At 42.2% G+C, this 25,715-nt stretch overlaps 1 protein-coding gene across 20 annotated transcripts in view; it reads left to right on the plus strand.

Moving 5' to 3' along the window:
- The window catches only part of rims1b (regulating synaptic membrane exocytosis 1b), a 71,094-nt gene that overhangs the window by 22,420 nt on the left and 22,959 nt on the right, over positions 1-25,715 (plus strand). For 7 of the 20 annotated variants that reach the window (XM_076727999.1, XM_076728000.1, XM_076728003.1 and 4 more), the window contains exons 3-17: positions 2,797-2,817; positions 11,950-12,248; positions 12,755-13,653; positions 19,556-19,596; positions 19,890-20,000; positions 20,253-20,352; positions 20,659-20,782; positions 20,890-20,946; positions 21,256-21,302; positions 21,483-21,598; positions 21,688-21,818; positions 21,910-22,081; positions 22,635-22,788; positions 23,028-23,084; positions 25,189-25,342. In XM_076727999.1, coding sequence (XP_076584114.1) covers positions 2,797-2,817; positions 11,950-12,248; positions 12,755-13,653; positions 19,556-19,596; positions 19,890-20,000; positions 20,253-20,352; positions 20,659-20,782; positions 20,890-20,946; positions 21,256-21,302; positions 21,483-21,598; positions 21,688-21,818; positions 21,910-22,081; positions 22,635-22,788; positions 23,028-23,084; positions 25,189-25,342 — 2,483 coding nt within the window. The remainder of the gene's footprint in view (positions 1-2,796; positions 2,818-11,949; positions 12,249-12,754; positions 13,654-19,555; positions 19,597-19,889; positions 20,001-20,252; positions 20,353-20,658; positions 20,783-20,889; positions 20,947-21,255; positions 21,303-21,482; positions 21,599-21,687; positions 21,819-21,909; positions 22,082-22,634; positions 22,789-23,027; positions 23,085-25,188; positions 25,343-25,715) is intronic. The other 13 variants (XM_076728001.1, XM_076728005.1, XM_076728008.1 and 10 more) reach the window with 5 other exon arrangements.

Here is a 25,715-nt window from a genome sequence, read left to right on the forward strand (position 1 = left end):
AGATCTATTTGAAGGTAAATTATGCTCAAAATAACAACAATCAATATGGCCTTTTTTTGAATACTGCGTTTCATGCGTAACAACATACACACCTATTAGATTTATCCTTTCATTGGATTTTTCTTTATGTGTTTATGTTATAGTGTGTTTTTGCATCTGTGAGTCAGCACAAGAGTCACTTTAACACAATGAATCAATGAACCAAAGAGTCTACTGGGATGATAAGACATCAAATATAAAGAACCTAGTTCCTTTACATTACATAATTCCACTGTTATCCACTAAACAGATGGGAACTGAATAGTGAAAATTTCGTCTGACATTTCATTTTTCAAACACATGGTATGTTTAGTGTCAGCACATGTCACAGCCTTTCAAGGATTTCTGATAATGCAACAGCTGTATTTATCAAAGTTCCATGTAAGATTCGTTGCATCACTTAACCAAAACACACCTGAATTTTTACCGTCACTGAAAAATTCATAAATCCTCACAAGGGATAAGAGAACACAACGTGTGAATTGTCTGCTATTTCTTTTCTGTGTGTGTACATTTGTGAAAGGTTGTGTGTGCGTATGCGTGTGTATAATGTGTGGGGGGGATGTGTCGGAAGTGACGCTCCTTGGCAATGATTGCCTCAGTCCCGGGTTGTCTGGGCTGGCGAAGCAGAATAACAGGGTTAGGAAAGTGTGAGCTTTGTTTTATTACATGCAGACCTTCTCCTGCTTACAGCGTGCTCATTTATCCCACGTCAGCAGCCATGTTTTTTTCCTCTAGCTGCAGTCTGTACAACAGCTTGCTTCATCAGATGTATCCATATGAACAGGCACAACAGACACATTTTTCCTCAAAGAGTACAAAATATAATTTTGAAAAGTACCATGGTACCACAAAAAGTAACAAAAGCCATTCTAAAACAGTGCAATAGTGCGCCAAATGTCATTTACCACAAATGTACCACAATTGGGGGGATCAACAAGATTTTGAGCTTGCTCTTAAATAATAACATAAGATAATGGTTACCTTTCCAATCCTGTGAAAAAACCCGAGGCGTGCAGTCTCGTGGTGTTAATTCATGAACTTTTCCATACACACAAACTTGGATTTCTCAGGGAGAGTTTTCCACAGGTTTACGAAGGGTAACCACAGGCTTTGAAATGATTTCTCAACTATTCTACTGTCATTTCAAAAGAGTTTTTTATCATTTAAAAAAGTTTGATCTGTACCAGCTCCATATGGAAATGGTACTGAGACAACTTCTGTTGTGATTTGGCGCTATATAAATAAAATTGAATTGAATTTCACAAATTTACTGATCCTTCTTTGAGCCTAACAGACTGAACTTTTTTGAAAGCAAATCGATTTTGACATATACTATAATATCAATTATCAGATGGCATGCTACCAATCACTGCAGACATAGCACTACAGGGGCTGTGTAAGACTGCAAAATTATTGCTAGAAATATTAGGCTATAAACTCTTGTTTGTTTTTAGGCTTCCTGTAATAATTAATCAGTTCCAATGACAGAGCTGTGTAGTGCTCCCTGTGGCCTGCAGAAGGCGTCACAGCAACATGCTGTGCAAATGCCATCCACGCACTGATTAGGCCACAAAGCTTCACCCCTGCTTCACATTATAATGGGCACACTGTATTATTAAAGAGAAATCAGCAATAAAAGATTTATTAATTGTGTGTTTACATTTATTCACAGCATTGATGGAACAGGTCATGTTAAAAATGATGTAAGAACAACATCTTTGAAATAATTATCCTGAGGTCAAACCAAAGGTGATCAAAGCTATCATAGCTTAATGCAAATCCTTACGGACGTGTACAGACAGAGGGTTAGTAAAGGTAAGAATGTGCTCCATGTTGCTCTTGGTGTCCCAGTTTCTTCCTTGAGGAGCTGAGGAGCTGTGACACACCCTGCTGTTGTCACAGGTCATGAGTCACACCAAGGTCATGTCAAGCTGGGTCATGCATGTCGCTGCAGCCAACATGTCAGTGGTCACATATCGTACATTCACATACTCCTGTCCCCACCGCCTCACGCTCTGTCACTGAATATGAATATCTGTATCTAATTTGCACAATGTAATTAACAAATGTTTGCACCGCATCCTCTTTCCCTTTTCTCCTTTGTTTTTTTTCCCTCTTTTCCCACAATCTGTCCAATATCCCATTTCACAAATTCACCCTTTCTGCCTCTCTATTTCTTTTGTGTTCATTCATCTCTTTCTCTCCTTTCCTCTTTTGCTCCACTTCCACCTTCACTTTTCTCAATTCTCACTGCTACCTGGACTGCATGCCACAAAGGAGGACAAAGTGGTTAGCATCTTTTTTGTGTTCTCTCTGTGCTGTGAATGTGATGTCTGTCCCACCTGAAGGTAAAGACGCTGGCTGTGTTCAAATCTGGAGCTGAGATTTCTCTTGTCTGTTTACAGCATGTTGACATCTACCCTGGGAAGGTGACGGAAAATAGTTCTTTTAGTTTCTTCCATGTTGGCGAAGGCTATGATTTTTCAACTGAAAGAAAACAGGTTGAAAAACCAACAAGCGCAGATGCAAGAGAGTGAGCTATCGGATTGGAACGGAGCCAGTGTGTGTACAAATCCATTTATGGATTACTGACTTAACTGAACAGAGGGAGTCCCTGATAGTTCACAGTTTTTTGTTAACTTTGATTTCTGTGTGGGGTGGAGCCACCTGGAACTATTGTGTCCTCAGAAGATTTTCTCTCCAGTGTAAACCCAGACTAACTGTGTTCATTGTCTGTCTCCTCCTCTTGCAAAGTGTCTCATAGTGAAGGACAGGGTAAGGCTTGCTGGGTGATGGATTTTGCTGCATGGGTCACTACTATTGTCTCCCCCTCACACTTGGGTCTGTGCTCATTCACAGTATCAGAACAGGAATTCAGACCTACGATGAGTTTGGGCCTCACATATCATTGTGGTTAAGAGGTCCCAGGGCAGCTGGCTGTGATCCTGCATTAGTACTCTAATTCTGAGAATGAATGCAGACCCTGAAAATCAACTGGCGGGCAGAGCGAGCATGAGCCATGATATAGGCTGTCGGCAGGGGCGTCTCACCCTTCTGACCCATCCTGACCCCTCTTCCTATGGCTGAAGGCATGGCTGTGCTGAAAGGGGACAAATGGATTCTGGAATAAATCCTTGACAAACATGGGGATGGGAGATTGGGATTTCAGCTGGCATGCAAAAAAGAAAGCACTCTACCCTGCAGACCATTTATTTGAATGCACAACGAATGCACACTCATGCCTGTGCATGCTTTCCCTGCCTGTGTGTTTGAGACCAGACCAGCCTTGCCATGGGGAGACGGGAGGGGCCCAGGTATATGTTCCACTTTGTCAATTACCACTTTCCCACAATGCTTGGTCACTGCAAAATGTCGCCAAAGTGTTGTTACTGCTGCGCCCTGTCACAGTCACTCATGGTGAAGAGAATGGCAGTGAAACTTAGTTTGGGATGTTGCTGAGTCCTTGAATAGCCAGAGAGATGATTCATTGTTTTTACTTATGCTTCCACGTAAAGCAGCCAATAAGTTAAGAGAAAAGTTGACTCATGTCCTTCATGCAGGATTTTGATATGCTGCTTATGGAATACTGGTAATCTAGTAATTGCTCACTTCTCTCATGTAGCACGCTATTAGATTCAATTCCAAGAATCAAGATGACGCAGTCTTAACTAAGATATGACAGTGTGAAGTGATTGCGAATCATAGCTCAGCAACTGTAACTAGGCATGGCAGGCCTCTCAAGCTTTGGGTTTCTCCTCGTGGTAAAGTTGTGTGCATGGGCCTATAATAGGAGCGATACTCCACAGATAGAGAAACAAAAACTTTGACCATTATTTTACAATATGCATAGTACACCTGAGCTGTACGTTTCACTTTTTCAGAGACAGAAATTAAAGAAAGGCTGGATGCGTTGAGTTACAGAAGCTATTGGAAAAGCAGCTTACATAGTGATAATTGATTAAACAATGTTTATCAACTGACTATGTGTTATCCACTGAGCAAACATCAGTTGGTAGATGTAGGTCCATCTTGTCTTACTTTTTTTTGGCCTTAATATGAGTCATTTGGTCTGAAAACATGAAACAAAATAGACCAACTTCACTCAATGTTTGAACCACCTGAATATACAAGCATGTTTCTTAAACTTGAAATGAAAGAATAGAATCACACTAATTCTCAGTGTTGGTAACAAAGGTTACTCATTGTGATGCTTTGCAAACCCAACACATAATTAAATGTTAACATTTTCAAGTTTAAATCAATTTCAGTACATGATAGAAAGGCTGAGCTAGCTCTGAAGTGCGTGAAGCTTATGTGTATTTCATAGCCCTCTCTGTCAGGCTGCCCTGATAGTGCTGGTGCTATAGCTTGTCAATGGCAGTGTTTTTTTATGTGTTTAATGTCAGCTCCAGATGGCTTCCAGAAACTGAGCAAACCGCTGACAATCTGTCTCCTTTGTAGAGGAGTACTGCCTCCCAGTGGAGAGCAGGCAGGCGCTAACACACACACACACACACACACACACACACACACCCCTATGGTATACATTGATTCCTGGTGTTGATAAACCTGGTGAGAAAAACCACAAGACCCTGATTTTGTGCCAAAAATGGCATCAACCATGCCAAAAATCTGAGGAGAGGAAGTTCTATGACTGTACTTTGGTGCTCACACTTACACCTTGATTCACTGAAGCTCACATACATACAGTGCAGAAAAGTGCTAAAATACTGTGTATATTTATCATACAAGCACATTTAACACATTTCATCTTAGTGTTTATTTGTCTGGTTGCAGCTGTACCAAGTATATGGTGTGTGGTTTGAATTTGTTGATGGCCTACACTCTACCGATAACACACGTATACAGACACACATGCTCAGATTCGCACTGATACAGCCACGGAGAGTCTCGCTCACTTGCTGCATCAAGCTGACACTGCAAATTTTACCGGAAGGGAGGATGCACTGCATAATCTCAATCATGCTTCTCAGGACTAGATGACTAACCCACTGCTCTCTCCTCCTCCTCACACTCCACTCCTCTCTTCTCATACGCCACTATATCTCTGTAGTAGCCTCTGGAACACTCTTTGTTCCCTTCTTCTGTCCATTCTGAAGCATCTCCATTTAGCTCTCATCCCCCTCTTTCACTGTCTGTCCCTATGTCTGTCTTCTCTCTCCCCCTTTGTATCCACCCCCACAACACCATGCAGCTGTACACATTTCCTGGGCTAGAAAATATGCGCTTATGAGCCTGACAAACATTACGAGCCTGGTTTTGGAGCTCACATTATTGCTTCACAGTAATAGGACCTCCTTGACTGGATCTGGCAAAAGCCAATAGCAACATGCTCCTGTTGTTATCCCTCTCACTGAAGAGCCATAAGTGAAACGTGAAAGCTCACATGTGAAATAGAAGCACATGTTTTTTGGACATACAGTGTGTGTGCTAAAAGATAATTCTGGTTTTCTGTATTAATTTTCTCTTTTTTTCTTCATATATTTCTATTGGAGTGCAGCTCAGGCTGCATTTTTTCTGTCCAAACCCGACCTGACTATGAAACTGAGCCCAACCCAAAGCCAACAGGCATTCTTTTCTTATTCCTGAACTTAACCCAAGCCTGACACAGTTGATGTAAGCTAAGGCACTGAGTTTGTTTTACCCTGTCACACCATTATTGTCAGTGTGCATCCTGGACCCTTAGTCCACATGTCGCTGCAAGGCCCCATCTCCTTGGTTATTGCTGTCATATCTCATTAGAGCCCCACACATTTTAGAATACATATACATTACCAACTGCTTTGTTATTATCTGCATTGATGATTAAAGTGAAATCCCTCCATACTGTTGATTTCCATGCATGGTTTTGGTCATTTTCAACTTTCCTGAAATTTCCTTAAATTTTGTTTGACGTCCTCCATCCTTAACAAGGCTACATGAATAGGCTATTTACCGCCTTAAATAGCATAAGTCTTGCGTTCATGCATTGTTACATAAATAGCAAACCCCAGCACTCAGTAGGATGTAGACCAGCACAGACAGTAAGTCCTTAATCTTTATTTATTTTCATGGTGTTTTCGTGAAAAGCACCATGTCAGTCAGTCTAGGCCAGTCAACGTGACTGAACATGACCTAAACACAAACTTTGTCTTCGACTTCGTCTGGGCTTAGTGGGTCCTGTTTGGCTCTGCTATCCACACTTTACTTCTATCAGTAAAAATAACATTGTATTGACTAAAGTAGTTGCTGAGACCTGAGAAAGCTGCAACATCACTAAACAGATCCGATGAAGCAAAAACATGCAGCAGACAATCACATTATTGAAGCAAAGCCCCAGGTGAGTTTAATTTACACAAAGTCTTGATGTAACCATTATGCAAGCTGCTCTTCTCCTGGCGTCTGTATATCAACACTGGCTCATCCAGCCATTCTTTATTTTCTCTCTGAAAAACTGCTCAGTTTTCCTGTCCATATTCTAAATAAATGGCCAACTGCTAGAGCACTTGCCATTAGAGGTTAAAACCTTTGCAATTTTAAGTTAAATACTTAACTTGTTAGCATACAAAAGAACCCATTCTCATGAATTTACTAGTGCACCAATGCAGAAGATGGTCACGTCATTGGAACTTGGGGTTTCTTCAGTGCATGATATACACCAACTCTTGTAACATTGTTTAGTTCTAACCAAATCTGATCCACACTGTTGTCACATCATAAAGCAGAATTATTTATCAACAGTAATTTATAACAATTTTTGGAGGCACAGACAAATGATGCCGTCCTGCTGAGGTGCGTCAAATCAGGAAACACATTATTTGTGTTATTTTGGAGGGCGGTTGCATACAGTGTGTATACTGTGGGTATTTTATTGTTTAATTTGGAGGACTTGTTGGGTAATATAGAGCACTAAGAGCAGTGAGAGTCTTCGCTGTGATCCTGAGATCAGAAATGTAAAACCTGTGTGGATTTACAGTCTCAACAGCTCTGCTCTGCTTTCAGCCTTCCTCACCACTGAAAGCATTTGGCCTGCTTGCAGAGTTGATCTACTACCTTATTAGAGGAAATGGAGCATTATGTCTTTTGCGGTCGTCTTTCTTACCACCATTCAGGATTTACCATTCCCTGAACGATGGCAGTTTACACCCAGCGCTGCCTCATATGTCATTCTGTCGAGGTGTGTGTGTGTGTGTGTATATGTGTGTGTGTGTTTGTTGGTGGCAGGGTCACTGCACACGCTCACTGAAAGCCAACCACACCCTCACCACTGCCCACCACCCCCAAGGCTCCCATCTATTCTGCCCATTTAAGGAAAAGCTGATGTTCACACAATTCTGGCCTAAATGAATGCTGCTCTCGCCGGGAGCTGCTGTTGAATGCTGCTGCTGTTGGCAGAGCAGCGGCACGTCTTCACCATTTTGTCAGCAGATAGAGAGAGCAGTGCTGGGGGCGGAAGATGAAGGGAAGGGGGTATGGTATAGAGAAGTATGAGTGACAGGTGTGTGGTGTCTTCATTTGTCAAGTCAGCCAGGTGTGTCAGCTGAGCTGGAGGGTGAGGAGAGATGAAACGAAATAAAAAGGAAATGAAAAGAGGCGAGTGAAGGAAAGGGAAGAAAGGACAAAAGGGAAAGTGAAAAAAGGGAAAGAGAAGAAAATGAAGGTCAAGGAAAGGAAAACGGGGGGAAGGAAATGAAACGTAAGGGACAAAAGAGAGGAAAGGAAAGAAATAAAGGAAAGCAAAAAAGCAGATGAGAGGAATGATCAGAAAATTAAAGAAATTGAAAGAAAAGGAATAGAGAAATGGAAAGTAGTGGAGGAGTGGGAGGGAGGTGAAAGAAAGCAAGAAAAAAAGAAGTGGTGAGGAAAGGAAATTAAAGGAGACTAGAGGAAAGGACATAAAATGAAAGGGAAGGAAAATAAAGGAAATAAATGATAAGGAAAGGAAGGAAGTGAAAATGAAATAAGGGGAGTAAAGGAAAAGGAAGGAGAGGAAATCCATGTTAAAGCTCATATCAGATAGCAAATGCTGTAGTAACTCAAGGCAGTCTAAATGCCATTATTTATTTATTGATTTATTTTAGTTTTCCCTGCTGTCATTGTCCTTCAGTACTGACATACACATTCTGTTTTTTCTTCCTCAGATTTATAGGCACATACACGCACACACACACACAGTTTCCATCACTTTTGGGGACATTACATAGCCTAACTTAACCTTAACCCAAGTCTTCCCCCTAAAACATTTACATTATGGGGACTTCTGTTTCTGTCCCCATTTTGAAAGTGAGACCCCACAATGTGAGTAATGTCCATAAAGTCCAGACGCATGCACGCAACACACTGCTTTGTCCCCCTTTCTCTTACTGGTTCTTCTCCATACTTTGGTTACCATGGAGAAGCACATTTTTTAGAGGTTGACATTATTACATGAGAGAGATGGCACTGCTTATTTTCTACACACATATCTCGCCCACAGGCAGTCGCCCACGCCACACTCTTCCAGGCAAGAAGGTTTCAGAAATGTCCCACATATACACACTGCGCACATATGTGGATACACGCAGCCACATTCTCACAGTACATTGTGCTCAACGGCATTCAGTGAGGCAGCAAGATGAACTCGCATTGACACGAGAGTGGGCTGCCTCTGGACGCAGAGAGCTGATTGGTCAGCTTAGCTCAGGGTTTGACATCATGCTCTGGCTTGTCCGGCAGCAAGCACTACTGCAAATACATGTGTCACACACACTATAGGGTGGGGCTTTTGCGTAAATACATGCATGTGCGCACACACACATACACACACATGGGCATTGTCACACATGCTCTCAGTTCACACACGACTAATTCCCCCTACAATATCTTTCAGGCTATCCAGGAACACAGAGCACAATCAGTCTAGTGAGGCATTATATGTATTATGTCCTTTCTGTGTGTAGGTTTATGTGTGCGTGTGTGTGTGTGTGCGTGTGTGTGTCTCTGTGCCCATGTGTTCTATACCTTCTTTATTGTTTACTACCCTCCCACCCATCTGCACTGTTGGCTGTAAAGCACATAACAAACACATGGAGGCGTGCCATTAGAACGTAAGATCTGATTTTAATGTCTCTCTTTTGGATTATGAACACACAGGCCCATGAACAGTCCTCCCACAGTGTGTGTTCTTCTATATGATGCTCTCATTCAGGGATTAACCTTGTGGATTACACTATTTACTTCTGTTTGTTGGTAGTGACTTGTAGATACTCACATGCCTCACATGCTGATTGACCCTCAGCAGTAGGGCTGGGTATTGTTTCTGAGCTAGTGTTGATATGATACTTGATGTCAACACTAGAATGATATCTAACTTTGAGAAGTATAATTTAATCCCCTTTTTATTTCACTAAATGAGTCAGATTCTGGTGAAACGTGATCATTTTGCCCTGTGTGTGATACTTATGGTAGAAATGTTCCAGTGAGTGTAAAATTCCAATATATATATATGATCATTTTGAGATGTACTGTAGTTCTGGATTTTTTCCATGACAGTGAAATGGTATGGAGCTGATTTGGAACCAGTGTGATTATTGATTGGTCATTGTCTCCTCTATGATGTATAATGAAAAACTAGACCACTAGACAGCTGAGACAAATGTCCACTCACAACATCTTGCAAACTATTCGTGACTGGATTTCACAAATTTTGTTTGCCATGGTTTGATTGGCAAACTGTTGGTTAGCCTAGCGTCAAGTTTTGGTTTGGTTTGTACAAACACGCTATACCTGCATTCATACATACTAGGGTGCATACTGTGTCCTTCAGCCTGGCATAATAAACACTGGCCTGTCGTCAGAACCCATTGTATTAAAGTTGGTGAACCCAAGTTTTGAGTGCGCAACAGTCTGGAATTGAATGTACAATAGTTTGTCATGAAATATGACAATTCTGGAGTCTTTATGCAGTTATTTGTTTTTCAGCACCAGGGAATATAGCCAAATGTTAAAAGGCATCTAAAGACATGTAGCTGTACAAGAACTTGACATAAAGAAAATGTCTAAAATGTGTAAAATGTTTAAAACAGGAACAACTGTATCGTATGAATCTGTGACAGACATATTTCGGTTAGTACCAATAAAGTACTGAAGTTTGATTGTAGCCCGACACAGTTCTCTGAAACTGAGTTGTAAAAGAGTTAAAACTGGCTTCATCAGTTAAAAGTTTAACAGAGATCCAGGTGTGAAGAATGATTTGTATGTTTAAATGTGAGGGTTGCAATTGGCACATTTGATTCAGTGGATTTTACTGTACATAAAGTCATTTATATCCCATCATGCACTGGGTGAGAAGGCAGAAGGGGGTTGGGGCATCTGAGCTTAATCTCTAACCTGTGTAGTTGTGCTTGAGGGGGGTGATGGAGGAGGGTGGGCTATAGGTTAGAAGTTATGATTTGTGGGCTGGTATTGTCAGCTGATGATGAGTTGAATAATGGTGAGGAGCTGAAAGGATTACTGGCCACCGCTAATCTGTGGCCCCTCAGCTGAGGTAAAGAGGTGGGGAAAGACAGAGAGAGAAAGAGACTGTAGTGTGTGGCTTGGCGGCTGCCCGACAGCTGTGGGCCGTGCGGGCAGCTGATTTACTCTAGATTAGTTTGGACATGCGCCAACTAGGATTCAATCAGGCCATGATGAATGTGCTTTGGCGCGCTGACGGCTAAAAGCTAACTGCTAAACTGACTGCTAACAGTCCATCCCACTGGCCATCAAGGAGTAACATTTTGGGGTATACAAAGGTCCCAGAGGTGTTTTGTTTTCAACTTGTGCCAAGGTTTTTGCAGTGGAATACAAGAGACGACTGTTTCCTCTTTGCTTTGGATTTATTCTCTGAAAAATAAACCGCTGGGATTATAAATACGGAGGGAGATAAATCCTGTTTTTCTGCCGTTGGAGTGAGGTGCTGTTCAGTAGCCATGGCTACATGTGAGTATTTGATGTTGTCTGAGGGTCTGACTTAGAGAAAGAAGAATCAGATTTTATCATGGGTACTGTACATGGCTGTGGTCATCAATCTTACTTTGTTATGATGGCGTTCATAGAATTTTAAGGACTAAATCACAGAAGATCATTGCCTGCATGTGCAAAGATGATGCACTGACAGCTGATAGCTTTACTCATTCTCCTTTTGGATAAAAACAATGCATATATATATACAGTACAATACAATTTAGAGATAATCTTTCCCTTCTCTTCTTCCATTATAGTATTACAGAATTCGTTGTAGCCCTCGAAAGTATGATCTTTTTATTATACTGGATCACCAACATCAGCATCATGGATCATTCTAAAAGATAATTCACTGTATTGATGGTTACATGTCAATAAGAGTCGTAACAATCCCCAGCAGTAGAGTGACAGGGCAGGTGAGACATGACCTCATAAGGGAGTTCTGCAATTTCTCTAACCTTACAGAATTTACCAAAGCATTCAGCAAGCTGTGCTCGTGGATAATGTTGACTTTGATGGAAATGTTAATACAACACAGTCTGTCATATCTGAGTGCTCTGTAATATATGATTAGCTGTGCAAAGGAAGGAGGGGAAAGCATGTGGGGGAAACCAAAATGTAATTTTTAAGGTGAGCTACCATCTTGTATGTGAGTTAAAAAACATTACAAAAGGTGGTTAATTGTTTTTTTTTTTTTTAATGTTTAGAAGATATTGTATCTGCTTCCATATAGTTAGCAGCCTGTTTAGTGACAGGCTATCTGTTCGATAAAATTAATTTGTGTTGTGTACACATTGACAGTCATCAGATTTTTGTCACAGGCATGTCTAACCACTTCTTTGTTAGGTATTCAATTTTTTTAATGTACTTCTTTAATGCTACTTAACCCAACTTGCAAACACCTTTGTCCTTTAACCCCTGTAGGTAATGTGGGTATGCAACCTGTGCCGTAAACAGCAGGAGATTCTCACCAAATCAGGAGAATGGTTTTCGGGGTCAGGGGTGCGGCCTGGGAGCCTGGGCACCTCCTTGAACAATCCAGTCACGGGAGGTGAGGCCCAAAGGGACAGGAAGCTACTCCGCTCCAGGTCCCAAGCCCCGCCGAGCACCAACACCAACGCAGGGCCGCCTGACGGGATACAGCCACCCGCTGGTGTCACTGCTGCCAAGGGAGCGGACACCATGCCCAGCTCCCGCTCCCAAAGTGAACCACCTAGAGAAAAGTAAGGCTTCAAGATACACACACTGAACACAACTTCATCTCTAAGCTGCAGTACTTGCTCATAGAGGACGCTTTACATGTACAGCCAGTACCCTTTTTCATTAACATGGTGGGAATTGGAAAATTGGAGAATGGGAACCATATTTTTCAAAACTGAGAAAGTTAGCACTGCTTACTGGCTAAAGCTAATGTTGTTTTTTAATCCCTGGGGAAAAGGGGGTTTTAGTCTTGAGAGATCTTTGATTCAATCCCTTTATTTTCATTCAGTGGATGAGTTAGGTAAGAATTCATCACATCTCATGTTTGTTTTAATCTGTTTGTATAAAAGTCATCAAGGTTTTGTAAATATAGAGAGGAAAGTTCTGAGCACAGGATATTTGTGTACCCTCGTCATTATTTTTTTGATGTTACAAGTGCTGATGTTGCTCACCTGTTGTAATGGAAAAGATGCATCTGTGTTAGCAGACTATATGGTGCATTGCCATAATGAATCTTCCTCTCATATAGGAAAAGGCCAGTTTCCCTCCATGAACAAAATGGTAAAGGAGGCATGGGGCGTGGTAGTGGCCGGAGACCTGCAGGGAAGTTGCCATCTCAGTCATCCCTGGATGAACGAGTGGTGGCTGGAGAAAGAGGAGAGAGACGGTTAGGAGATGGACGGAGGCTGGAGAAGATCCATTCTCAGGACTATGAGGATGGGCAAGAGAACTTGGGCCGTTCAGAAACACACCGCAGACGGCCAGAGGATGAGGAGCAGAGGGAGCGCCAGCGCCGTGAGGAGGAGTTCCAGAATCGTTACCGTAGTGATCCCAACTTGGCACGATACCCAGTGAAACCACAGAAGGAGGAGCAGGAGATGCGCATGCATGCTAAGGTGTCCAAAGTCCGCCACGAACGACGACACAGTGATCTGGCGATCAATGAGGTTGGGCTGGGGCCTGGTGAAGGAGGTGGAGGTAGTGCAGGGGAGGTGCCTGAAAACCGCCTGGCCAGAAGGAGTGGAGGTGGGGAGGGAGACCGCAAGGCTGTTCTGGAGAACCACCGAGCCTACTCTGTGGATAGGACCGTGGGGGTAGGAGGGGGAGCTCCACCTGTTGGAGGTGGAGTGAGATCAGGACCCCAACCTGGGGGACCTGTGCCTCCAGATTGGGGCCCAAACAAGGGCCGCTTAGAGCCTGGTACAACACGGACACCAAGGGACAAGGGTGGGGATAACCTGCTGAGGAAGGACTCTCAGAGCTCGGACCAGTCGGAGTCTTTGCGGCCGCCCCCTCCACGGTCATACAAGAGCAAGCGCGGAGTCAACAAGAGGCAGATGTCCATCAGCAGCTCAGAGGAGGAGGGCGGTTCCACGCCCGAGTACACCAGCTGTGAGGACGTGGACATGGAAAGCGTCAGCGAGAAAGGTCAGTCAGACAGATGTGCTCACTCCACTAGCTTACTAGGCTAAATATATCAGAACTTGCAAACCTTTCACTGTTCACTGTCATTCATTTCCTTATATTAGACAGGATTCCTTAACCTGGCTCTAAAACCTGTTTCTACTCACCAAAACTTGTTAATGAGCAGCTGCAGATCTCACAGAGCCCACACGCCCATCCCTAATCAGCACACGTATCCTCATTCTGCCTACCTGAATCATAAAAAACCTTCGTTTATCTCTGCATTTGTTGTATTCTCATTATTCTTACTGTGAAGAGACTTTGCTTGTATCACCTATTATATACCCAGTGTAGTGTGGGTGGGATTAGAATTACAGCAGTATTATGTTTGTTGGCTAATTGACCTGCAGGTAATACTCAGAGATAGAAAGATACAGATTGAATGATTGGGCAAATGAACTGTGGGAACAGTTGTTATACAGATGACAGACAGTTGTAAAGATTCAATGACCTTAAACAGCTGAGTAACATAGTAACATATCAATGCCATAATAAAGCTCCTTTCTATTACAACATCTTCCCTCTTCCCACACTTCCTGGCCATACTTTCCAAACCCTAGCATCATCTGGTAAGTAGAATAACAGTAATGTGCAAAAAAAGCAGAGATGTTTTGGCTCGTAAGATTATTCTAATACCATCACATTCTAATTTTGGACTGTAAAACTATACGATAAGTGATAGAATGAAGCACCCACCCAGCACACAGTGCATTACTATCCCTGTGTGTCATCTACACCTCTGTGCTGTGGCTAAACCCTGCTGCTCTCAGGACAGCTCTCATTTATTTGGAGAGTCCCTGTGATTTAGGCCAGCAGCTTTGTGGAATTAGGCCAGTGGCTCGCATGCTACGTAATACTTCGCAAACTGCCAGCTGTACCAACCAACCATAGACGACCAGATAAAATCAAGCCTGGCTGTGGTTGCATGCTGCATGGTTACCGCTGGCTTCTTAGTACCTATGTATTATGCAGCTACTGTTAGAGAAGCGATGCTGGGCTGTGCTATAAGCCAAATTCAAGAGTCACTATGTGGAGTTAGCTGATAGAGCTATCAGCTTATCTCTCTCACCGGTCACAGAAGGGGCCTATTCCAGATGTTTTAATCCAGATTACTATAACTCGGGGACTGGTAATGGGTAGATGGTGTGGATTGAGATTATTAGCTGTTTTAAACACTATTTAGCTAGCTGGGCCTCAAAACAGGATGTCTCCTTTTACTCTCATCTGTGGCCTGAAGCAAGTTTTGCAGGATAATGTGCAGTATGTTTTCCTACAGAGATGCATTAGGGGGTCAGTCATTCATACAGAGTTGTGCTTTTGGCAAATCCAGGTCCAACAGACAGCCTCTTTTAGCTCTGTTTTTCTGTCTACAAACTCCTGAGGGAAATTTCTGGCTCTTTAGCCTCTAAAGGCTCCACTCTGTTCATCAGCTAGTCTCTAACATTGTCTGTTTCCTGTTTGGTGCTGAGCACGTATTGTACATTGGGTTTGAAAATGGCCACCTTACAACTAAACAATGAGATGAAACTCACCAAAGATCTGTAAAGCCAGCAGGAGCTGCAGATTCATGTGATATTTCTCTGTATAGTTCTGCACAGGTCCAGTTTTGTTTTTTTGTTTTTTTTTTGGCAAACCCACCTCCATTTGCAAAGCTTGGTGTTGGAACTGACCTGTTACCTACAAGTATTTCCAAGTCATAACTTGACCCACCCTGACCCGTTAATGTAGTCTGTCACCCAACCAGTAGTTAAATTCACAGATAACACAGTCACTCACTTTAAAGTGTTTGATTTTTACTTGCAAAATAGGAACATGTAGAAATTTGACTTCAAATCATAATTACTGCTCACTATGCTGACATTTAATTGCCCTTGACACTGCTGTGTAAAAGAAGAATACCGTCGGTAGTCCCTGGTTTAAGATGGAGCCTTCCTGACTCACAAATCTAGCCAAGGAAAAAAGTGTCTTCCATTTCAAACGATCTGATGTTCCAGCTCACAAATTTTACCGCTAACTGGATTGTGGCCTCCTTGTCCTCCCATTTAGACATTCTGAGAGTTGTGTTCTTGGAGTATCTGTCAATTCGTGCAGCAACTTGTTCCCTCAGTGACAATGTGCCTTGCTTGCAGCTATCAAACTTGATACAATTTAAACGCAGGAAAGCCACTGACAACATTATTCGCACAGTCTCTGACCACACCAAGTTTCTCCCAGACATCCAGCTTGGCCTTCAACTATATATTGTCCATGTATTGTTTGGTATGCAGTACTGGCTGTTTTTGCCTTTATGTCATCCATTTTTATGTACTAGCTAGTAGACATAGCTGTCGGATCGGTGATGTCCCGTTATTTGGCTGGATGTGAATTTAGAGTTCTTGCACATTTAGCTCGTTTTCACCTGATAAGACAGGATAACACTTTATTAATCTCTCCCATAGGGGATTAATACTGCGCCCATACCTGTGAGTTTAAACACATGTAAACACATTTAAACACATTGCACTTTTTTAGTACCAGTGAGTACCCACCGGTGTAGGACTCCAAACTACAAGCAACCTCTTCCGCAATGTATGTCACTCATGCATTGTTATAGTAGAAATATTGATTATTGAAAATTTTAGATATCAATATTGAGTCACATGGTTTCATAGTTTTTGAAGGCCTGTGTGATTGCCTGATTGGACAGTAGTCAAGCCTGTTGGGAAACAGCTGCATAACTGGGTTGAAAAACAGGGAACTTACACTTGAGAATTGATGTTAAGTGGATACACAATCAAAACATTATCAAGGCAAATACGATAGTGAAAGTTTTATGCAATGCTGTAACTGCTTGTAAGGTTGAATTTTAGTTCTATAAAGTCAGCAAATGATCCATACTGGGTCTATAGATTACCTGAAGGTGTTTCTCCTCGAAGTGCCTGTCTAACAGATTAACACAAGCTTCATTAGATTTAAGGTATAATTCAGGAAGATGAATTTTCACGGACAGTAGAATGGACTGTTTGCACATTTAACTGGATTATAATCATTGATTTAATGGTTAACATCAAAAAGCTTTGTGACCCTACTCCCACTAGTGATCGTCATAAGGTAATTACATTAGGAGTAAACAGCCCAGCGCCACATTGAAGTACTGTTTTTTTGAATACTACCTCATTGTAACATATTATTATTATTATGACATTACCTAATAAAGATTCTGAATGTATTTATACCCTTTAAACATTCTGTCAACTACACTGGTCAAGTAAAAGAGCTGTAAAATTTGGATTTAATGCAGAACACAAGCATTGATGCAGTGTACGCGCGTAGCAAGGATTACAAGCTACAGATATTATATGTAAGAGGAAGTTATGTAATTTTCATGCAGAAATAGTTGTTTATATGTAGCAAGAATCCTCTTAGCAGGATTATTGTAAACCATGTTTATGTTGTGGTTTCCCTTTCTGCCCAATAAACTGCATCCCACTGGACATACAGTACTAGTGTATCTCCCAGATTGAGGCTTTAATGATGGAGCAGCTCTGACTGGCAGGGCGTGTGGATGTCTTCCTTCTTTGGAGTGAAGAAGACACCAAGGTGGTAGTGGTGTTGAAGAAATGGAAGAGGGAGTCATTACTAGAGTTGCATGTTCTAAAAATGAAGATACAAGAGATGCTGTGGTATTTGCCCCTATTGATTCCGCCATAAACAGGAAAAATACATTTGAAATATTGTGTGGTCTATTGAATATCAGAGCATTAAATCAGCCAGAGTTTGATAAGTCCCTCTGTTTATCTGTCATACCAGTGTCTGAATCGGATCTGATGTGAGGTTGTCAGCGTGCTGATTGGTGTACAGGCTGCGATCTACCAGCTCTTATTGTGGTCATCCAGTATGTTTGTAGTAATTAAATTTGTTTTTTCAAAATAAAATCTGTGCAATATGCTTTCCTCAAAAATTAACAGTACAAACAACACTCCATAAATTCTTAGGTGCAATAAAAAGAACCTTTTACTTTCCGTTCATTGGTCCCACATCTTCTTCACCCAGTTCTCTCTGAGACATCCAGTGTGATGAGCTGTAAAATGCACTGCGACAAGAGAATATGTCAGTGGCAGAGAAGAGAGGCTGCGATATCCCTGGGTGATAAATACTAAAACTAGAAAGGCTCTCGGTCCCTAGCTGACCAGTCAGCTGGTCCAAGTCAGTGTCCTGCAGGCCATTTGACAATGGTACAGATCCTTATTCCACTGTCAGGCACAGCATATTCCTTAGTCTGATAGTCAGGGTAAGGTCCTGGTCCTGGATTTGTGTAAGATGTGCTTTTAGGGCATGAATCTGTTCTTCAGTCTTCAGACCTGCTGGCACAAGCCTTTTAATTGTGGCAAATTCAAATAACTTGTGGAGCATCAACTTTGAGTTTTTATTATCTTCACATGTTGAAGCGTGTGTTTGGTGACGTGCAGATCATAGTCTGTGCACATTTTAAACATGCCTGTTTAGTCTAACAGATTCCATAACATATTCATTAATGTATTGTTCTCTTTTTTCTGAACTCATTCAGTGTCATTTTGGGTTAAATGACACTAAAGAATCAGCACATGCTGTTGTTGTTGTGTGCAGGCAAAGATAAAAAAAGTTGGCAGGAGTTCAAGATCATGTGATGAAGATATTTTTTATATATAATGCTGGATTTCAGTGAGTGCAAATGGTATAACAGCAGATGGAGCTGAAGGGGAGAACAGACTCTATGATACACACACACACACACACACACACACACACACGCACGCGCGATGTTTTTATGACTTGTAGGGACATTGCATAGACTTACATTCATTTCCTGGAGACTTACCCTAACCATAACCACTATTTGCCTATACCTAACCCGAAACCTAACTTAACCTTACCTAACTCGTAACCCAATCCTCAGTCCTCACCCTAAAATGTAACAATTTAAATAGTGGGGACCTGTATTTTGTCCCCTCAAGTAAGGTGAGTCCCCACATGTTCCTGTGTAAACAGATTTTTCTCCCCACAATGTGAGAAATACACACACTCTGTTTTTCAGGAACAATACACCTGCAAAGAGCTGATGCTTTGATGTAGCATCAGTTAGAGGAGCAGCCCAGTTTTTGTAATCTGCCCTGCATGTTCATCCTCCAAAACCAAAAGCCCCTACTCAGCAGTTCAAACTGTGGAGTCAGCATTTATCCTCTCAAGCATTCTCGGTGGACTTTCAGATTTCAGATAAGCAGCACTGGAGTCATGTCTGCTCAGACTTTTTCCAGGTTTTCTGATGTCCATCACCCATGCTCTTGTTGGCTAACCTGATTATCACTGAAAATGTTTCGGACAAACAGCCTTGCATGTGCTGCATGTTTTCTTCCCCTTCTCGCTCTTCCTGCTGTCTTTCGACAGAACCATCAGTTGAATCATTCATCTCATCTCATGTACCAGGCTTGAACATTTCACTTACCTTGAAACCGAGGTTCCTCAAAGTCTTTGAAATCCCCATCTGATGTCATCTTGCTGTTGGTTTATTCCTGTGGTGACAAAGTGGCCACAGGCTGCTCCGGTCTGATGCTGGGCCAGTTAGTTCTTCTACTCGAGCCATCTGTCAGTGTTAATGAGAGCTGGGATACTCTGACATACACTGGTGTCTTTGTGCCTGGCCAGGCTCTGGCAGGAGGTTTGGACAGGCCAACTTGGAGCATGGTGAATCAGTTTGATTATGAATGAAGTTAGTTTTTCTTAGCTGTGCCTCTGTAATGACATTTTTATTTGCTTTTTTTATACATTCTTGTACATTAAAGATGAATTTCTCCACAGTACTGTCAGATGTCATGTCACTTATTTCCCCTCTTTCTCTTTCTCTGTGCAGGTGACTGGGATTGTCATTCTCTAGATCCAACAGTGTGGCATGTAAGTTTCAGCAAAACATGTCAGAGTCAGAGCATTAATGTGCTGCCGCTGCCCTGAATACTACAGTAACTCACATACACCTTCATGTACTCACGCACAAACACACACACACATCCACAAAGTAAATGAATACAAATAGAACCATGTCTATCAAAGCCACACAGTAACATTAGCACATCCTCTCTTCACGCTGTTCCTTTCTCACCATTTCCCTCCATCGTGTCGTCTTCTCTCCATTCCTCCTTATCCTCCTTCACAATGCCTTATAAATCTCCTAATAATTTCTCCTGCAGCATCCAGTTACATGGCAGCCGTCCAAAGAGGGTGACCACCTAATCGGGCGCATCACGCTAAGCAAGAGGTCGGCCATGCCCCGTGAGGCCGGCTCGCTCCTCGGCCTAAAAGTAAGCAGGGAATTCCTCCAATTCACACCTGGATCGCTCCAGGCTTGTAAATAAGAGATTAACTTCAGTTGAGAGCTAGTTTCAAACTGGAAATAGAGATGATTTGAGCTGTGGAGTGTTTCATGACAGAAGTATGTAGCATAATGCCTGTTAAACAATCACTAAGACCTACAGAGAGGTGCAAACTGCCTCTGAGTCTGCCAACATGAAGCTCTGTAACTCTCCGTTCTCCTTTCTCTCCTTTGTGTGCAGGTGGTAGGAGGGAAGATGACAGAGACAGGGAGACTTGGGGCCTTTATCACTAAAGTCAAGAAAGGCAGCCTAGCAGACGTCGTGGGACACCTACGAGCAGGTACGAAAACATGTAGTTTTTTGTTCTGGCTATATCTATAGAGATTACTATCGTAATTTAATTGGGGCAAAACACCCACTCAAGCTCAAAGCTGAGAAGCTATTAATATCTGCAAATATGTCCAAAAACTGTTTCATCCTCTTCTGAAAAATAAGCACAATAGCTGCAGTACCACTACACTTTATATTTCAAATGTGAATTCCAGATGCAGAATTGTCTGTTAGTGCCTGGCTTTTTAGTCAAATGCAATGCGAGATGAGCCTCAGGCTGGATCATCATTGTGCATTTCGGCCATCTTGGTTCCAGGTGACGAGGTGCTGCAGTGGAATGGGAAGTCATTGCCAGGAGCAACTAAGAAAGAAGTGTACAACATTATCCTTGAATCCAAGGCTGAACCTCAAGTGGAAATAGTTGTTTCAAGACCTATAGGGTAAGATTTTGGTTGTTAATATGTAATGATTGTCAAAGTACTTGAGTGATGGCATTCATTTTTTTCTGACAGACGCTTTTGGTATGTCTCCTTCCTTTATCTAAAAGCTCTATCCACCGCATTATGTCCAAAAACTTCTTGAGAAAAGTGTATAGAGCATATCAGTAAGTAGTGTTGATTCAATGGGTGGAGCCCCTTCCCTTCATATCTTCCCCAAAATCCTGAGATCCAAGAGAAAAATCCCATTTTCCAGCCATCCTTTTCACCTCTACTACCCACCATGTTTAATGTGTAAATGTGTATTTGACTGACTGCTTGCTCTTCTTCTACCTGTTGGTTGACATGAGTCCTTTGCTCATTCATTTTTAAAGATGAATGTACACCACAGTCCTCATTGTGTCCTTACATTACAAAGTATCTTGATGTATATTCTGTATATTTGAAGTTCAATGACTCTCTTTCACTTTTTGCAGAGACATCCCAAGAATCCCAGAGTCATCCCACCCACCTCTAGAATCTAGTAAGTGTTTACAGGAGCAGCTTTATTGTCTTATGTATTTTACCATTGTTTACTGCATTTGGAAGTAGCTTCTGGAGACAGAAGCTACTACACACATACATTGTACTCTAACACCAGATATTGGAGTTGATTGTGCCTTTGGCTCTATGATTTATTACAACTGTTTCCCCTCTTCAACAGCAGGCTCTAGTTCCTTTGAGTCACAAAAGATGGATCGTCCCTCCATATCAGTGATGTCCCCTACCAGCCCTGGGGCTCTCCGAGACCTTCCTCTGGTCCTGCCTGGACAGCTCTCTGTGAGTATCTGAAGAGGAGGGACTCATGTGCGTCATGTGAATGGATAGAGATATGGATAGAGGCTATTTCTCCTTATGCGTTTTTACAGGTGAAACTGTGGTACGACAAAGTGGGCCATCAATTGATCGTCAATGTCCTTCAAGCCATAGACCTGCCACCCCGACCAGACGGACGACCTCGGAACCCCTACGTCAAGATGTACTTCCTGCCTGATAGAAGGTATGGTCATTTTGTTTTGTTTTGTGGGTCCATCTCACAGTCACAGTGCATCAGCATCTCCCCTTCTAAACTCGATCATGCCTTGTTCTAGTGATAAGAGTAAACGGCGGACTAAAACAGTGAAGAAGAGCGCCGAGCCAAAGTGGAACCAGACCTTCATATATTCCCATGTTCACCGGCGGGACTTCAGAGAACGCATGCTAGAGATCACAGTGTGGGACCAGCCCAGAGTCCAGGAGGAGGAGAGTGAATTCCTGGGAGAGGTGGGAGACACAGGACATCCAAATACTATTTTCATACTGGTTTAATTACCTGGATTTCTTCACACTGCTATCATATGGACGATTTTCCGGATTGGACAGTGAACAGGAATATAATGTACACTGTAATCAAACGTCACATATACAGTATAATCAGTATCATAATCTGCTTTTCGAGCATTTTACTGAAGATTTGTTTCACTTTTTTTTTCTCTAGGTTTAAATTTTTTCAGTCTGTTCTCTAATCTGATTTTTACTTGCTATTTTCTAATATTAACTCCTCAGGGTTCTAAAATTACTCAAAATGCGAATAATTTCAACTTTGAATTTTAGCATTTGTGACTTCTGATCAGAAGTTGTAGGTTGGAACTTCTTTATATTAAGCACCAACAAGCCAAAAAGGTTGTGAATTTCTGCAGTAAAGCTCTTTGGACTGAAGTGGTTCCACAGAAACACAGTCCCATCTGCCCAAACGCCTCTGAAAACGTGGCTCCACCGGACTGCTTCTTTTTTGCTCACTCACCTGCCTCTTCGTTCCCTTTCTGTCCTCTCTCAGATCCTGATAGAGTTGGAGACAGCTCTGCTGGACGACATTCCTCATTGGTATAAACTCCAGACACACGACGTGTCCTCTATACCTCTGCCCCAGCCCTCCCCGTACCTCCCACGCAGACACGTCCATGGAGACAGCCCCAGCAAGAAGCTACAGAGTATGTCTGGTTATATATGGTATCTTTACAGGCGCTGAGTGAGCAAATATGTGGATGTGTATGTATGATTTATTCCCTGTTCTGTGAACCTACAGTGTTTGTGAGCGTGTGATTGCTAACCTTTCCTTCCTTCCTTTCCGACTGACAACCTCTCAAGCTTACCCTGTCTTGTATGTTTGTGTGTGTGTGTGTGTGTGTGTGTGTGTGTGTGTGTGTGTGTTGTGTACGTGTGTGTGCAGGGTCTCATCGCATCATTGATACAGAGTTTGATGATGGTTTGATGGTAGTGACTAAAGGTGGGTGGGGGGCATGGTTACTGAGCATTTCCTTGTACTAGCCTGTAGGCGTCCAGCACTGGGTGAGAGAGTGTTCTCTTGTCATCCTCCCTCCATCTGTTTCTCTGAAACCTTCCTGCCTCCTTTTGGCTCCACTGTATGTTTTTGAACAAATTGCACCCAAATTAAAGTAATTAATCGTTGCTGTGTCAGCAAGAGGCAACTCCAAAGACTTTTGCAATTCATCATATCGCTACTGGACTGCAGATTTTGAGTTGCAGCGTTGTAGTGTACAGCCTTTGTAGTGCTGATGTTGAGCAGTGTACTGTGCTCCTTCACTGAGGCTGCAGTGAACAGTTTCTCCTCTTCTGCTGGGCCGTAGAAACACTGAAGCACTGAGTGCATGTTAGACTGTAGAGCTACAGTTGTTCACTGCCATTCCACTGAGTTTCCTGCCATTCTCCTGCATGCCTCTAGTCTCATGGAAGTTGCTGACTTCACTGAAAGGACACTGAACATGTACAGTAGAAGCTGAATTTGTGTTATTTTGGCCAATAGAATCACTACAACTGCTTTGTTGTTAGACTGTTTCTGCTGTGGCTTGATCTTCTTTCAGATGAATGTGGACCTGATTTGAATTTGACACCTTTTTATGGTTCATTTTGTTTACAAATGTTACATGAGAATGGTTTGCCACACTGGGAAGTGAAATGAGTGTTAGACAGTCTACACATTCTCTGACTTAACATGACTGTGCCTATTTTTATTTTAAATGCAAATACTGAGATGAACAAATGATAAATCTAATCCTTTAAACACATGAATGCACTGTAGAGTTGTGGAGTGGGTTCTCCTGCTACTTTTAATGATCTCGTCAGTGTTCCTCGGTGCAGAAATATAATGATTTAATGATATTATACTGCAAGTTCTGGCTATCCCTTCAATTTATGATATTTTTCTCTCTGAGAGATCATGTTTTTTCATTAGTTTGTCAAGGCAAATTGCTCTAAATACTGCAATGCATGAGCTTTGGTTGCTATGGAGAAGAAGCCAGTGAGATGCAAATCAGAACTGTAGCAAGAACATGGCAGAACAAAACATGATGCCATAGTCACTGATTTCATCCACAATTGACCAAAAATCCAGAAGAGAGTTCATTTAAGCTACAGATTGTGTCGCCAGTTTTCTAAAAAGCAAGAGCTTAAGCTTTTTCTGCTTGAGGGAAGTTGTAGAATTTGAAGATTGATGAGAGGATGTTTCTTAGGAAACTGTATCTCGGACGTTGTGATTTTTGTGCACACAGGCTTGTGCCTTGTCTTTCTTGATCAGAAAACCACATATTTTACATCAGTGTTACTCATCTTTTATACCGATGATCTAACCAGGAGACTCTCATTTGCAACAAACCTTTGGAAGCTCCGATCTGACAGTCACTTAATTTTGTCTATGCAGAAAATGAATGGTACATTTATTTCTGGAACCCTGGACGCACAAAATAATTCCCTCCACTTTGCAACTCTATTTCAGATTTTAAGCAGCATCTACATGCGATTGAGCAAATACAGGTTCTGTAAAATATGAATCCATGCATTTCTTGTATTGTGTGTATTGTTGGATTGTATCTAACCTATTCTTTGTAGCTCTAGTGGTTAAATATTCCACAGAGGTTAAAAATTTGATCTCTCACCTCATCTGGCACTCCATGCAGGGTTCAACAAAAACTGACTGTCTGAGTCTGATCTCAGGTCTGACAGAGACATAGCAGAAACAGTCAGCTACTCAGGCTAGCTCACATGACCGGCTAACCTGTAGCCTAGCTGGTCATTTGCCTGTAAAACATCTGATGTGATGTTCTACAGTCTGTAAGAGAATGGCATCTGTAGTGGTAGCCAGTCCTTATCAAAGGATACACAACTAATGTTTGGATGTGTGTGTGTGTGTGTGTGTGTGTGTGTGTGTTTCTATGTGTGTATCTTCTCTTGTATTTGTGTGTGCGTGTGTTGTATCCATGAACCGACAAACATGTTTGTATGAATGTGTGTGTGTGTATGTGTGAATTCTGCTTTTTTTGCCTGGGTGTATCTGTGCTGGATCTGTGTGTGTGTGTGTGTGTGCATATGTGTAGATGCAGAGCGTAACTCCAGGGAGAGAGAGCGAGGCAGCACGTTGGCTGTGCCTGAGCAGCAGCGCACCGTCCAGCATCGTTCCCGTTCAGTGTCTCCCCACAGAGAGGACTCCTGCAGGGCTCGGTCACGGCCCGCACACGTGCCCATGCAGAGGTCAGCATCACCTGTCAGATTACCTGGTGAACTGTCAGTGGAGCGTATGTGGTCTGTGGTGACAATAGACCAGCATCAGCCAGTCAGTACATCTGCACTACTGAGATGAAATAGCCAGTAATATCTAACTTTTAATGATGCCAGGGCTGTTTAGAGGAAATATCCCTGTAGAGTCTCAATTATGAATATTGGATTACATGTCTGACATTTTTGCATTTGATGAGATTATGGTTTGGTCTGGCTATACTGTATCAGTGTCCTGGACTTGATGCAGCTTGTTAGCATTATTACTTTACTACTATATGGCCAAATCACTGCCAAGTAATACACACCTCTGTTTATGGCTGTTGGCATGACAGTGTAATTACTCAGT

Source organism: Chaetodon auriga, chromosome 4, assembly GCF_051107435.1.
Source record: "Chaetodon auriga isolate fChaAug3 chromosome 4, fChaAug3.hap1, whole genome shotgun sequence".
Lineage (NCBI taxonomy): Eukaryota > Metazoa > Chordata > Actinopteri > Chaetodontiformes > Chaetodontidae > Chaetodon > Chaetodon auriga.